Genomic DNA, 12,741 nt, shown 5'->3' with positions numbered 1-12,741 from the left:
AGATGTGGCCGAGTGACTGAGAGCCAGGCCCGAGTGACTGTGGGCTCTCAGAGCTGACCACCAGCCGGGGGGGCGGGGGGGGAGCCCAGGCCCCTTCTTCTAGTTCAGCCTCCCCTGCCTGACCTTGTGAAATTTCAGTATACCTCGCACTTTCCAGAAAGAGGGGACAAAAGAAGCAGGGAGCTCAGTCCTCTCATGTCATTCTTCCTATATCCCTGGTAGCTCTGTTGGCTAAAGTCAGGTTTTTGTATTTGGAATTTGGTTTTCCCTGACATTCTTTTTTTTTTAAGAGCTTTGTTGAAATGTAATTCACATACCATACAATTCACCCATTTAATGTACAATTTACCGGCTTTCAGTATATTCACAGCTGTGCATCCATCACCACAAGCAATTTTCGAATATTTTTATCACCCCAGAACGAACCCCCATACCTGTTAGCCATCCCCGACTCTGTCCCCTCACTCTCCCAGCCCTGGGCAACTGCTTACCTGTCTGCAGATTTGCCTGTTCTAGGCATTTCAGTAAATGGGATCACACAGTGTGTGGTCTTTAGTGTTTGGCTTCTTTCATGTAACTTAACGTTTTCAGGGTTCATCCACATCATGGGCTGTGTCAGTGCTTCCTTCCTTTTGTGGCTGAATCGTATTGCATTGTATGGACACCTGTTCCTCAGCTGATGGACACTGGGTCATTTCTTGGCACTTCTGACTTGATTGTCACTTGAAGTAATTAGTGTTTACTGTCCCTCAAAAGTCGTGTCTCCATTTTTTATTATTGCTGCTGCTGTTTGTTAAAGTCCTTGGAGCAAAATGCCGAGTCCTCTGGACCAGGAGCTGCTGTTTTTCTTGCTCTCTGTCTTTCAAGTTCATCGGTACTTTCCGAGGCCCTAAGGACCTGCCGTGAGCGCAGCAAACATGTCAGCTCATTCCCTTCTCACAGGCCATGTGCATTTGCACAGATAAGAAGACTTGAGGCCACATACTTGCCCAGGGTTGCACGTCAGTCTGTGGTGGGGCAGGATTTGAGCCCGGGCTTCTTTGGCTCCGCTGGAGTTGCTGGCACTCCGAGCTCCTTTGAGAGGCAGGGTCTGCACACACAAGGCCGCGGTGAAGGCCAGGAAATAGACCGCGAAGATGGACAGTCGTTTGGTTCGTCAGGTGTGTGGTGAGCCTGTCTGCCAGGCACGGTGCCCGCAAACAAGAAGACAGGCTTCCCATGAGGGCTGCCAGCCCCACAACCTGGCTGCTTAGCCCTTAGACCCGGGCCTTGATTCCACTTGTCTTGTCAGCTGGAGGGTTTCTGGCCTCTTGAAAGTGCCTGGAGGCTGAGCGAACGCAGGTGCCGAGGGGGGGCCACACGGCGCCCGCTTCCCGGAGCCACACGGCGCCCTCTTCCCGCTTCCCATCTTTCTGCCAGTGCTTATTACGAGGAGGGCGGGACGGGATTTTTTTTAAAGTAGTTATAGATGAGTGGATGTTGGGATCTGTTTGAATAGAGGCCCTTAATCATTTACAAGGCAATTATGTTTGATTTCAGGAATGCAAGAAAGGACTACATTACTGCCAAGTACATTGAGAGGAAGTATGCAAGGAAAAGACACGCGGATAATGCGGCAAAACTTCACAGCCTTTGTGAGGCTGTCAAAGCCAGAGATATTTTTGGATTACTCCAAGCATACGCTGATGGTGTGGATCTTACAGAAAAAATCCCACTGGCCAATGGACATGTAAGAAAAGACCTGTAAAAACAGAAGAGAAAGGGTGAGAGGGCGGGGAGTGGCAAGGCAGTGTCAGCAGAAATGCTGACAAAGTCGTGTGACTCTGAAAGAGGAGGCAGTGAGTCCTGGGGGAGGAAATTAGTGGTTGATTCTTAAACCAGAACTGTAATGGCAGCTCTGGAAGGGAGGTCCATCCCTGGGGGAAGGAACATCTTCTCAGAGGCCGAAGTGCCTCCTTCTGTCTTCCGAGAGCCGCATTAGCGCCTCAGCCAAGCCTCGGCTGCAGCTCCCGAGGCCACAACAGGAAGGAGAGCTTGGACCAGGCCTGGTGCACCGCTGTCCAGCCTACTCCCCTTGCCCTCCTCCCTGGGGGAACTGGGCCAAGAGGGTGGGGTCTCACCGTCGGGATCCGTCTGCAGGAAACCACCAGTGTTACAGCCGGTGTGTCCTAATTCTGTTCCGCGGGTGTGCTCTTGGACGCACACTCACAGCCCCCTGGACCCTCCTTACCCTCAGAATAAAGGCGCACGGAACTGGGTCACCCTTAGCAGCTGAGCACGTTGTATGGAATCGTAATGTTCAGTGTTCGAGAGTAAGATAGGGAACTGCAGCCAGGGTGCCCAGGGCCACGTGTGCTCAGCTCAGAGCTGCGCTGCAGCCGAGGAGGAGGGGGTGGCCCGTTGTCTCCCTCTGCCCCACGTTCCCCGTTACCTGGATCTTCCCTTGGCCTCCAGCTCCCTCCCACCCACCTACCTGAAACAGCCTTCATTCATGATTCTTCTCTCCCATCGGCCAGAACTTCCTTCAGAAGAGGCAGGGGTAGTCATGTGCCATTTAATAGCAACTGAAGGCAGTCCAGGTATTAGCATTGATGGCATTATCTGTAAGTATAGAATGAAAAAGTTTAACCCGGCATTTAAGACATACATTTATATTTACCCAGGGAGCAAGTTTAAGAGCCCGGGGAACCTTCCTGGAGCCTGAACGGAGACCCCTCTTACAGGCAACACCTCATGTTGAGATGCAGGGATGAGGGCAGAAAGATCGAGAGGACTTTGACGTGAAACCCCTGAATTCCTCATTATTTCCTGTGGAGTAAGGAATAGGGCCAGTCTCTAAATTGCAGGTTCCCAGGGGCAGAGTTTGCCATGGAGATTAAAGGGGCCCTTGGTATCTTAGAGGTAACGTTTTTCAAAGGAAAGATTTAGAGGCTTTTGGAAGAGAAATACACAATTTTTCTCATGTGGGACACAGAATTGAATGCTCCCCTCGGAATTCTGGAATGTTTCTGCTTGGTCTTCAGGAGCCGGATGAAACTGCCCTCCACCTAGCTGTCAGATCCGTGGACCGGACTTCTCTTCACATTGTAGACTTTTTAGTTCAGAACAGGTAGGTGTTCTAAAATCAGGGAAGGTGTTCCTTGGTGTTTCTGAGAATGGAGCCAGGGGTTGCCCCACTGCTTTAGTTGTGTGGCCAAGATGCTGGAATTTCCCTGGGTCTGAATAGGAATCATGGGACAGGGACAGTGCTGCCAGGTGTGGAGTGTTCGGATGCAATCCTAATAAAGCCCCCTTCCGGGGTCTGCGAGGTCCCACCTCTAAGTGTCTGGGACTCGCCCCGTCGATAGGCCTGCTGAATTCCAAGCCCCAGGAAAGCAGCCTCTGTCTGTGGCCCCCACGACCACCCCTTTGCTTGTGCTGTGAGGTGCGGTTCCCACGAGGTCCAGGCGGGGCACCCTGAGCAGAGCGAGAGGGAAGCAGGAAGCAGAGATCCTCCAGCCGCTGGCCGAGCTGACATTGTAAACCGCAACTCGGGGTTGTGGGCGTTCTGCGTGGTTGGAAAAGCTGTTCTTTTTAATTAGAAGTTGACTTTAGAGAGGACATGCACGGACGGCTGCCCTGGCCCCAGTTGGTACGTTCTGCCTCGCTTGGTGCGGGGCCTGCCTGGCAGCTGAAGGCCAGTGGTGAAGCCCCGTCAAGGAGCATCCTGACTGCCTGATCCTGGCGTGGGTGGGTGGGTGGGTGCTGGAGGGGGTGCTGCTGGTTAAAAACCACAGGAGTTGGCTTCAGATGGAATAGAAGATTCCAAAGTGCAGAAGCAAGGAGAGATTTTGCATTTTGTATCTTCTGCCGTTCCCGGCTGTCTTCAGAAGAAGAAATGGCCAGGGGTAGAGGAGCTTGGGAGGCAGCTCCTTCCCCAGGAGCCGGGAGTTCTCTGGATGCCTGGGGGAAGCTGCTCGGACCGCCCTATTCTCTGATGGAGCCCGAATGCTGTCCCAGTGCCAGGAGTGTGGCAGGGGCCAGCTCCGTGAGCAGCTGAGCGGTGCCATCCCCCTCAGTGCAAATTCTCAGGGGCAGGAGAAGGGGAATCCTGGTTTCTTTCCTTCCAGAATGGGAGGAGGACAGCAGGAGTGGAGGGGAGATCAGAAGCGAGGCTCCTTTTTCACACTGAAAACATAGCTGCTTTAAAAAAGAAAGGGAGGGTGGGAGGAAGGAGTAAGTGTGGCTGGTTTCCTCCTGATGGGAGCTGCGGGCATCACCTCCTGATGGACACGCTCCTGTTCCCACATGTCTGTCCAGCTCCGAACAGGCCCAGGGCCACCTCCACCAGTGGGTTGAGTGGCTTGTCCTGGGGTCTCCTGGTTTTGTTTTGTGTTGGAAGAATCTTTGTGGTCTCCTAACGGTTCCCCCGTAGCCTGTTTTCAGGGCAGCTCAGAGGAGCCTGTGGACTCCGAACTTTGGAAGAGCGGCTTTTCCCCTTCCTGGCAAGAGTGTTGTTAGTAAGATGAGAAAAGCTCACCCCGTCCTTCTGTGTGGGACAGATGGGGCAAGTCATGCAGGCTTCCTAAGGCCCAGATGGGCACTGCCAGTGAAGCGGGAGGGATGCCAGGTTCACCTGCCCGTGCCCCCGCTCAGGTGCGCACAGGTGCCTTGCTCCCTTTCTGGCGGGCTCTGCCATTGTTGTTTATTCCCCGATGGCCTTAAACCAAGGCCTCCTCCTGCCCACAGGCAGGGCTGGTGCTGTGGGCCCCCCACCCCGGAGGATTGAGAGAAACCCTGCCCTCCGTGAACCTGAGTTCTGGCTGCCTCTCCCGGGGAAGGAAGGCAGCCGTGCCCATCGTTCGCAGCCACCCTGGCAGAGCTGAGAGTCCCTGCCCGGGCAGCCCCAGTCCTCTGGCCTGTGACTCACTCTTCTCTTTCTCTGTTCCCGTCCTTGCCAGTGGGAACCTGGACAAACAGACGGGCAAGGGCAGCACGGCTCTGCATTACTGCTGCCTGACCGACAGCGCCGAGTGCCTCAAGCTGCTGCTGCGGGGCAAGGCCTCCATCGGCATCGGTGAGCCTCCCCCCACCGCCCCGTGCAGTTCCTGGTGCGGGGCTCTGGGCAGAGCTGGGCAGTCAGTCCCGCCCTGCAAGGCTGCTGTGGTCTCGTGCTCATCAGCAGTTTCCCTCTGCTGTCTTGTAGGCTTGCCGTCATGTGCAGGCATTTTCTGAGAGGCAGAGGATGGCCCTGCAGATGTCGCTGGTACCCAGGTGACCTGGACCAGGTTTGGGCATCTCGCCCTCCTGTTCCTGACCCCCACCTAGGATCATGCTGAGCCCCTCACTGGCTCTGGGTGGGCATGTTTACTGGTGAGAGTCACTGTTCACTGCCCCTCCGTTCACTGGCACCAAGCCTCCTCCACGAGGGACCCACGTCTGCTTGGCCTTCATCCCTCCCTCCCCTGTGGGACCCTGACCTGTTGCCGGCCAGGCACAGTCTAGCCCGAGGGTGTCCAGCTGTGATGCCGTTCTGAGGTGGAGCTTTTGAAGAGCTGTTAAACAGAGAGCAACAAGCAGAAAGAGGGCACATGCCTGCTTGCAGAACCAAGTTAATGAGATGATGACATCTCATTGACTGAGGCTTATTTGGAAGAAAATACACCATATTCCAAATCTCCAGACTCTGCTTAAAAGGAGGTGTAAAGTCTTCTGCACTCAGATGCCTAGATCAGCAGTGCTTTTGCTTAGAGAATTACCGTGAACTGCTTTATTCCACAACTTATACCCTGGATATTTGTTTCCATTAGTTGGCTACTTCAGTGGTTTTGTCTTCATTAGATTAGCTCAAGCCTTGTCTTATAAAACCTTACCGACTGCACACGGCTGCAGTTCTGTACGATTTCAGGACAGTTCAGCACCGACTGGGGCAAACTAGCTGGATTCCATTAGTCGTGCTCAGTTCCGTTTGGTGCTGCTTTGCCGGGTCTCTTCTTAATTGCCTCTCAGTGTCAGACCTCTGCTTGCTTCTGCCGTAACACGTCTGTTCGTTCCCCCGCCTCTTAGCTAACGAGTCAGGAGAGACGCCGCTGGACATCGCCAAGCGCCTCAGGCACGAGCGCTGTGAGGAGCTGGTGAGTGTCCTGCCACCCGGCACGGACAGGGTGGGGTGGGGGGCGCTGCTCCCTGGGGAGGGCTCTCTCAGAGCCTGCAGGAGGGTCCTGAGCAGATCCCAGTGGCCTAGAGGGGACGGCTCGGAGAAAGTGTCCTGGGGCCCCTTAGGAGGTGGCCATCCCCGCTATGGTGACACTCGGAACACGAGTCAGTATGTGCTGGTTCCACCGCTGCGACTTGGGAAGGTCATGCCAGCTCTCTCCGCCGTTGCCTTGTGTGTGAAGGAGGGTCAGGCATACCAGTTCGCAGGTTTTTTGGGGGAATCGTTGTTGAACTCTGCAGAGCAGTGGGCACAGAGTAAGTGCTCAGTCCATGGCGCCATTAGCAGTTGGTGCTGCAGAGCTGTAGGACTGCTAACAGGTATTATCCTAAGCACTTCATGTCCAGTAACTCATTTAATCTTGATAATTACCGTAAAGCATTAATTAATAGGTACCTACTGTTACCCATTTTACAGATGAGGAGACAGGTACGGAAGGGTTAAGTAACTCGTCCAAGACCACATGGCTGCTGTCTGGCTTTGGAGAAAAGTCAGACCCTAATGTGCTAAGGCACCCATTTATCTAATGGATTAACTTCTCTCCTGTGCACCTAGAATGGAACCAGCTATCTACCTTCCTGGAGAGAATTGAGAAGCTGGTCATTCACGTCATTTTCCGCAGGGCTTCATTCCCTCGTTCTGGTCAGGAAAAGTGGGGTTAACAGTTAGTGGACACGTTCCTTCTCCTCAGATTGAGATGCTCCCGTGTGCAGTTGTGGGTACCTGCAGGCTGACCGTCACCCTTTACATCTCAAACACCCCTTGGCTGCGTGCTGCAACTTTGCAGCTTACAAAGCGCTAAATGGGAGTGGTCGGGTTTGAGCTTCAAGGTTATCTGTGGATTAGGGAGTGGGGGCTTGACCTGAGATGCAGCGAATTGCATAAGCCAGCCTCATACTGGGGTGCAGGTTCCCTGCCCGCTACCTCTTGGCCATCTTGGTGGGCACCCGCTTTACAAGGCTGAGTATTTGAGCAGCGTCACCGACAGTGCTTTGTTGTTCTCAGCTGACCCAAGCCTTATCTGGAAGGTTTAATTCTCACGTTCACGTCGAGTATGAATGGCGACTGCTCCATGAAGACCTGGATGAGAGTGATGACGACGTGGATGAGAAGCTGCAGGTCTGTGCCAGCTTGTGGAGCGCTGAGAGTGTCACGATCAGCGGCCTTCAGAGTGGCGTGGGTCCTGGCCTGTAGTTAGGGTAGAGAGCTGTTTGCAGAAAACGAAATACGGTTTACTTTTTGCTTCCAGTGATCTCAGTAGGTTTGTGGTTTTACCCTTCCCCCATAACTGCCTCGTGTCTCCCAGCTCCTACAGACGTGACTGTGAACGAACGATAACTATGTAATCAGAGGCAGCTTCTCGCCTTCTAATACGAAGGAAAGTTACAGAGAGCCTTGGATTCTCGGGGATTTTAGAGGGAGCTCTCTCTCTATGGATAATGTGGTAAAGAGCCAGGTTCCCCAGGAGCAGTGACCATGTTCACCTAGTTGATCTTTAAAACCTTCACTGAAGTCACTGACCCTTAGAGATCATTGGGTCCAACTCATTCCTTTATTAGATGGGGTCATTCAGGCCTCAAGAGAGGGGATGTCTTGGCCACAGTGAAGCCAGTATTTGGAGACCAACCTGGGGCTCTTGCCTCCTGGTCCAGCCTCTCCTCATGATGCTCTCTGTCTTGTGCACTTGAGGGCACCCCTGGAAGGCTGCCACCTTCACACGAGGCTCAGACCCAGGAAGAGTCAGACCCAGGAAGACTGACTCCAAAGCCCATACGCCTAGCTGCTGTGAAATTAATGGGAAAGCTGGGTGTAACCTTTTAATTTTTACTGTAGGATTTTAATGTCCTGATGTGTATTAATGTCTGATTATTTATACATGGCATTTCCGAAACCTATTGGACTATCCCGGTTTATGGAACAGTTAGTATCTGTACTTATGGTTTCTTGGAATAAGAAATTTCCGAGTTAGCTGTAAAACGGTATCAAAGTGAGGGGAGCTGGCTATTTCACGCTCAGATTTGCCTTTAAAAGGGGAGAAGGTTTGAAACACCTGCCCTGGAGCGAGTGCCTCTTGGTCAGGCACACGTCACATTCCCGGGGTTGTGCAGGCAGTGACTCGGCAGGTGCCGTGGATCCAGTGAAAGCCCGGCAGCGGTGCTGACACTCGTCCCCACCACTTCAGCAGAGAGCAGCGGGTGGTGGTTCACACAGCCCTGGGCTTTGTTGGAATTTACACTGTGTATGAAGAGCCACTGGCCACTGAGCTCCTCGTACTGGGGCTGGGCATGAGCCGTTGGTTGGCCAGAGACTTAGCCGGGCGGGCGGTCCCGTGAGGGGAGGAGGCGGTGACTGCTGATACTGATACCTGCTAAGCTCCAGGCACAGTGCCGGCAGTTAAAGTCAGACCCACTAGGGAATTCCCTGGCGGTCCAGTGGTTAGGACTCCACACCCTCATTGCCAAGGGCCCAGGTTCAGTCCGTGGTCGGGGAACTGAGAATCCCGCATGCCGTGTGGCGAGACCAAAAAATAAAAATAAAATAAAGTTAGACCCACTTATCAGATGAGAAATAGGATCAGGAAGGTTAATTTGCTCAAGATCACAGCTATTATAATGAAGCTGACTTTGAAATACGAGTTCCATCTAATTAAGTCCTTGGTTCCATGCACGTGGCTTTCAGGTGAAGCAGGGGTCAGCAGACTCGTAAAGGGCCAGGTAATAAATGTTTTAGGCTTTGTTGCAACTCCTCAGCTCTGCCAGGGTGGCTTGACGGCAGCCACAGACAATATGCAAATGATGGGCATGGCTGCTTTCTAATAAAACTTTATAAAAACAGGTTGTGGCCCCATGGGCCGTGATTTGCTGACCCCTGAGTTAGAGGACTCTTAAGAGTTCCAGTTCCTACGGGAAGAAGACGTTGATCTCCCCCAAATTAGCCATATGGCTGTTGGGGATCCGCTGTGGCCATGCGTGCCTAGAGCAGCTGCACTGTTCTGCCATCAGAGAAGGGTGTTTATGGAGGGGACACGCAGTGAAATACAGAGCTAGGCTGAGGTAACTCTGGATGGTAAAGGTGAAATAGCTTATATTTTAAATTCTTCACAGAATGAAGAATTGTAAGTTTTTGTAAATCACGGCTTTTTTTCGTGTGTGTTTCCATTAAGGGACATGGTAAGAGTGAATTTTAGGTTTTGTGGCTGTCATGTAACAGTAAAAATGCACCGTGCCCAGGTGTTAGACTGCTGTACCTGAGGCTGTACCCAGTATGTCAGTCGCTGTGCCCAAGAGGTCAGCGCGTCTGTATTTCACACACCTCCGCCCACTACCCCCGCAGCCCAGTCCCAGTCGGCGAGAAGACCGGCCTGTCAGCTTCTACCAGCTGGGCTCCAGCCAGCTGCAGTCCAACGCCGCGTCTCTAGCCAGAGACGCCGCCAGCCTGGCCAAGGACAAGCAGAGGAGCTTCGCACCCAGCATCTTGCAGAACGAGACGTACGGAGCCATCCTGAGCAGCAGCCCACTGCCCGCCCAGCCTGTGGCCCCCAGCGCCGCCAGTGCTCCCCCACTGCCCCCGCGGAACGTTGCCAAAGGTACTGAGCTGTTGGCAGCCCCTGGACGCACGAGCGGTGTCGTTGGGTTTTGCTTTGGGGAAGCTATAGTTGCTTTGTGTGGGCCAGCTTCAGGACATGTTTTTTCATTTGGGGTCCTTTGTTTTGTACTTACGTTGTTTGCTTCCTGAAAAAACTCCGTCATTCTTGGGATGGTGGTAGAGTGTCTTGACTCCATTCTCGTGACTCGAGGGATGCAGGGACGCCACCAGGGAAGGCCTGAGATGGAGGGGTCAGCACCTGCTGCTGGTCCCTGGATGTTTTCCTGCAGACCTTCCTGGTCCTTTTATCTTGGCGGTCCGCCCCGCACTACCGCTCCCTTTGCCTTCATTCTTTCCCTTTTTATCTTCCTCCGACCTGTACTCGGCCAGCTTGTGGCATCCGATTATTTCCTATCTCTGTGATCCCCATGAAGTGAAGGATAAAGAGATGATAATTTGGGAAACGGTGCTCAGCCTAACTGTAAAAATACGAAATAGTCCCCGAGGGTCCTACCGGCGCCTTAAGTGCCAAAGCTTCCTGTGCTAACCTCAGTCACTCTGTCACAGCACAGTGAGTTTGACTCAACAGATGCTGTTTCTTGTTATCATAAAAATGGAAACTTAAGCCCCCAGAGGTTTAGTGATTTGCCCAGCACTGAAGGCCCACTGGCCATGATGCTCCCTGAAGCAGGTCCCGCAAGTAGCCAGGCCAGCTCTGGGCTGGGGTCCCCCCAGGGGACCGGGGGCAGGAGCCTCCATGGGGCGTGATGTCTGGGCCCACGGCTGCTGTAGGCCGATGGTGGTCCCAAAAGTAAATCCCAAGTTGCATTTGCGCGGGAGCTGCTCTCTGGCAGGGGCATGTAGGCGCGTGACGGTGGTGCTGCGAGCCCCGGGAGGGAGGAGCACGCACGTCTGCCGTCCTGTGGGGTCTGTGCTCACAGTGTGGGGTGGCTCTGCCCACCGCCGCCCCCCAGCTGCCCTGAGTGTATTGCAGACCCTCCCACAGGGCTCTGCCCCCAGCGCTCAGGGAGGCAGAGAAGGCTGATGAGCTTCCTGTCTGGGTCACTGAGCCACACGCCTTAGGAGCGGACCTATGCTGCACGTGACAGACCCCTGAAACCTGCCCACTCACCGCCCGCAGAGCCCGTTCCTCCAGGGCACCCAGGCCTGACCGGAAGGTCCCTCAGCAAGGAAGGAGGTCACGTCCCCCAGCTGCGAGGGGCCTGGGCGGGCGGGGGCCGCTGCGGTGGCTGGGGCCTTGTGGGTGCGTCTCGTTGCCTCCCCTCAGATCCCGGTGCCTGTGTTTATCTCCACCCCATTGGTGACTTTTACTGACTATGTGTGCCATGTTAGGAAAGATTTTCTTTTGCTCTGTTGGGTCATATAAGAGGAATAGAAAGCTGTTTACCTCTATTTCTTGTTTTCTTAAAATCTTAGGATGAGAAAGTTTGGGGGTTTTTTTTCCCCCATTTCTTTCTGCCACTCCCACCGTTAGCTCTGTCTCTTCCTTTGGTGACAGAGATTGCCCTTCATCCCTGCCAGCCCCCCAAAGGGTACCTTTGTCCTCCGTCTGTTCCACACTCGATCCACAAGGAGTCCCCACACAACAAGTAGGATGGGATTGATGTTCTCGGGCCCTGCATTGAGGAGGATGTTGTCCACGGCAGGCGTGTGAAGGCTCCCTCTGACCCCGGGGTGGGGGGGGCCCTGTGCGGGTGTGGCCTGCTTCCATCTCCAGGCCCAGCCTCAGACACGGTCATGCCTGTGCCCTGAGCAGACGCTGCTCCGTGAGGAGGAGCTTTGTGGGCAGAGGACGGGTGTGACCAGGGTGGTGCCATCTCCCTGGTGTGTCACCTGAGCTGACTTTCAGCCAGAAATAAGTTTGCCCTTCACCAGGTGTCTTTGATTTGCAGCCTTCTCTGCACGTGCTCTGTCTGAGGACAGGTGCCCCCCTGTGCGAGGTGGTGACCCCACAGGGAGGACTGAGATGGGTAGAGACAAGCAGACGTCCTGTCCCCGAGTGCAGTGCTCAGGAGGGTCACTGTGGTCATCATCTCCCTCTTCAAACAGTGTTTAAATTTGAGAAATAAAATTGGTAAGACTGAGAAGACCAACTGGGAATTTTCCCCGGAGCATCGTTGGTTCGGTGTGTATTGGTATTTGTCTTCCAGATACCAGAAACAAGAATTTTTTTAAAATCAGCGTCCTATTTGTGGCCTTAATGTTATTCTGGAAGGGTCATGTGTACCATTTTATAGGGGAGAGGATCAATAATGCAGTGTTCTGTTTCTGTTTTTGTTCTGTGCTCGTGCGTGTGCGTGCGTGCGTGTGCATGCCTGCGTGTGCACGTGCGTGTGTGTGCATGTGCGTGCGTGTGCAGTTCAGCCAGCCTCCTCAGCTAACGCCCTGTGGAAGACAAACTCTGTAAGTGTGGACAGTGTAAGCCGGCAGCGATCTTCGTCAGATCCGCCAGCTGTCCATCCACCGCTGCCCCCTCTCCGCGTGACATCTACCAGTACGTTTTTTTCCTTTTTCCTTTCTCGCTGTTGGGCTTTGTGCAGCTGGATGGCTGGGGGGGGGTCTCTCGGCAGCCGTTCGCTGCCGGCTGCCCGGCGCTGCCTGGGGGCCTGTGGCTCCTCTGTGGCCCCAGCCCTGCGGCCACTGCCCCCCAGCGGCAGACTCCTGTCTGCCTCACACCCCACGGGGGCCCTTCACTCTCCTGCTCTGTCTCCCGAGCACTTCAGCAGCATTTCTGTCTCTCACACATTGGCCCCGGGGCTGCCTTTGGCCATTGGGTGGTTCTCGGATGCTGGGCTGTGTTCCTGTGGATTATAATCTGGTCTGTGCTCTGCCCTTCAGTGTCACATGTCCGTGAAAGTCTCTGCACCCGGGGAAGGGGAGGGGCTTTTTTCCAGCTGCGAGGTTGGTGGGGGGTCGACTGGACGGGGGGCGGGGGGGGGGCG

At 54.1% G+C, this 12,741-nt stretch overlaps 1 protein-coding gene across 2 annotated transcripts in view; it reads left to right on the top strand.

The window, feature by feature from the left end:
• ASAP2 (ArfGAP with SH3 domain, ankyrin repeat and PH domain 2) overlaps window positions 1-12,741 on the top strand; it is a 162,402-nt gene that overhangs the window by 141,060 nt on the left and 8,601 nt on the right. Inside the window, exons 17-23 of one of the 2 annotated variants that reach the window (XM_007456938.1) lie at window positions 1,540-1,729; window positions 3,024-3,109; window positions 4,941-5,056; window positions 6,046-6,113; window positions 7,199-7,312; window positions 9,527-9,779; window positions 12,159-12,293. In XM_007456938.1, coding sequence (XP_007457000.1) covers window positions 1,540-1,729; window positions 3,024-3,109; window positions 4,941-5,056; window positions 6,046-6,113; window positions 7,199-7,312; window positions 9,527-9,779; window positions 12,159-12,293 — 962 coding nt within the window. The remainder of the gene's footprint in view (window positions 1-1,539; window positions 1,730-3,023; window positions 3,110-4,940; window positions 5,057-6,045; window positions 6,114-7,198; window positions 7,313-9,526; window positions 9,780-12,158; window positions 12,294-12,741) is intronic. The other variant, XM_007456939.1, reaches the window with a different exon arrangement.

Source organism: Lipotes vexillifer, unplaced genomic scaffold, assembly GCF_000442215.2.
Source record: "Lipotes vexillifer unplaced genomic scaffold, Lipotes_vexillifer_v1.1 scaffold390, whole genome shotgun sequence".
Taxonomy (NCBI): Eukaryota; Metazoa; Chordata; class Mammalia; order Artiodactyla; family Lipotidae; genus Lipotes; species Lipotes vexillifer.
This window is presented reverse-complemented; position numbering and strand designations above follow the sequence as displayed.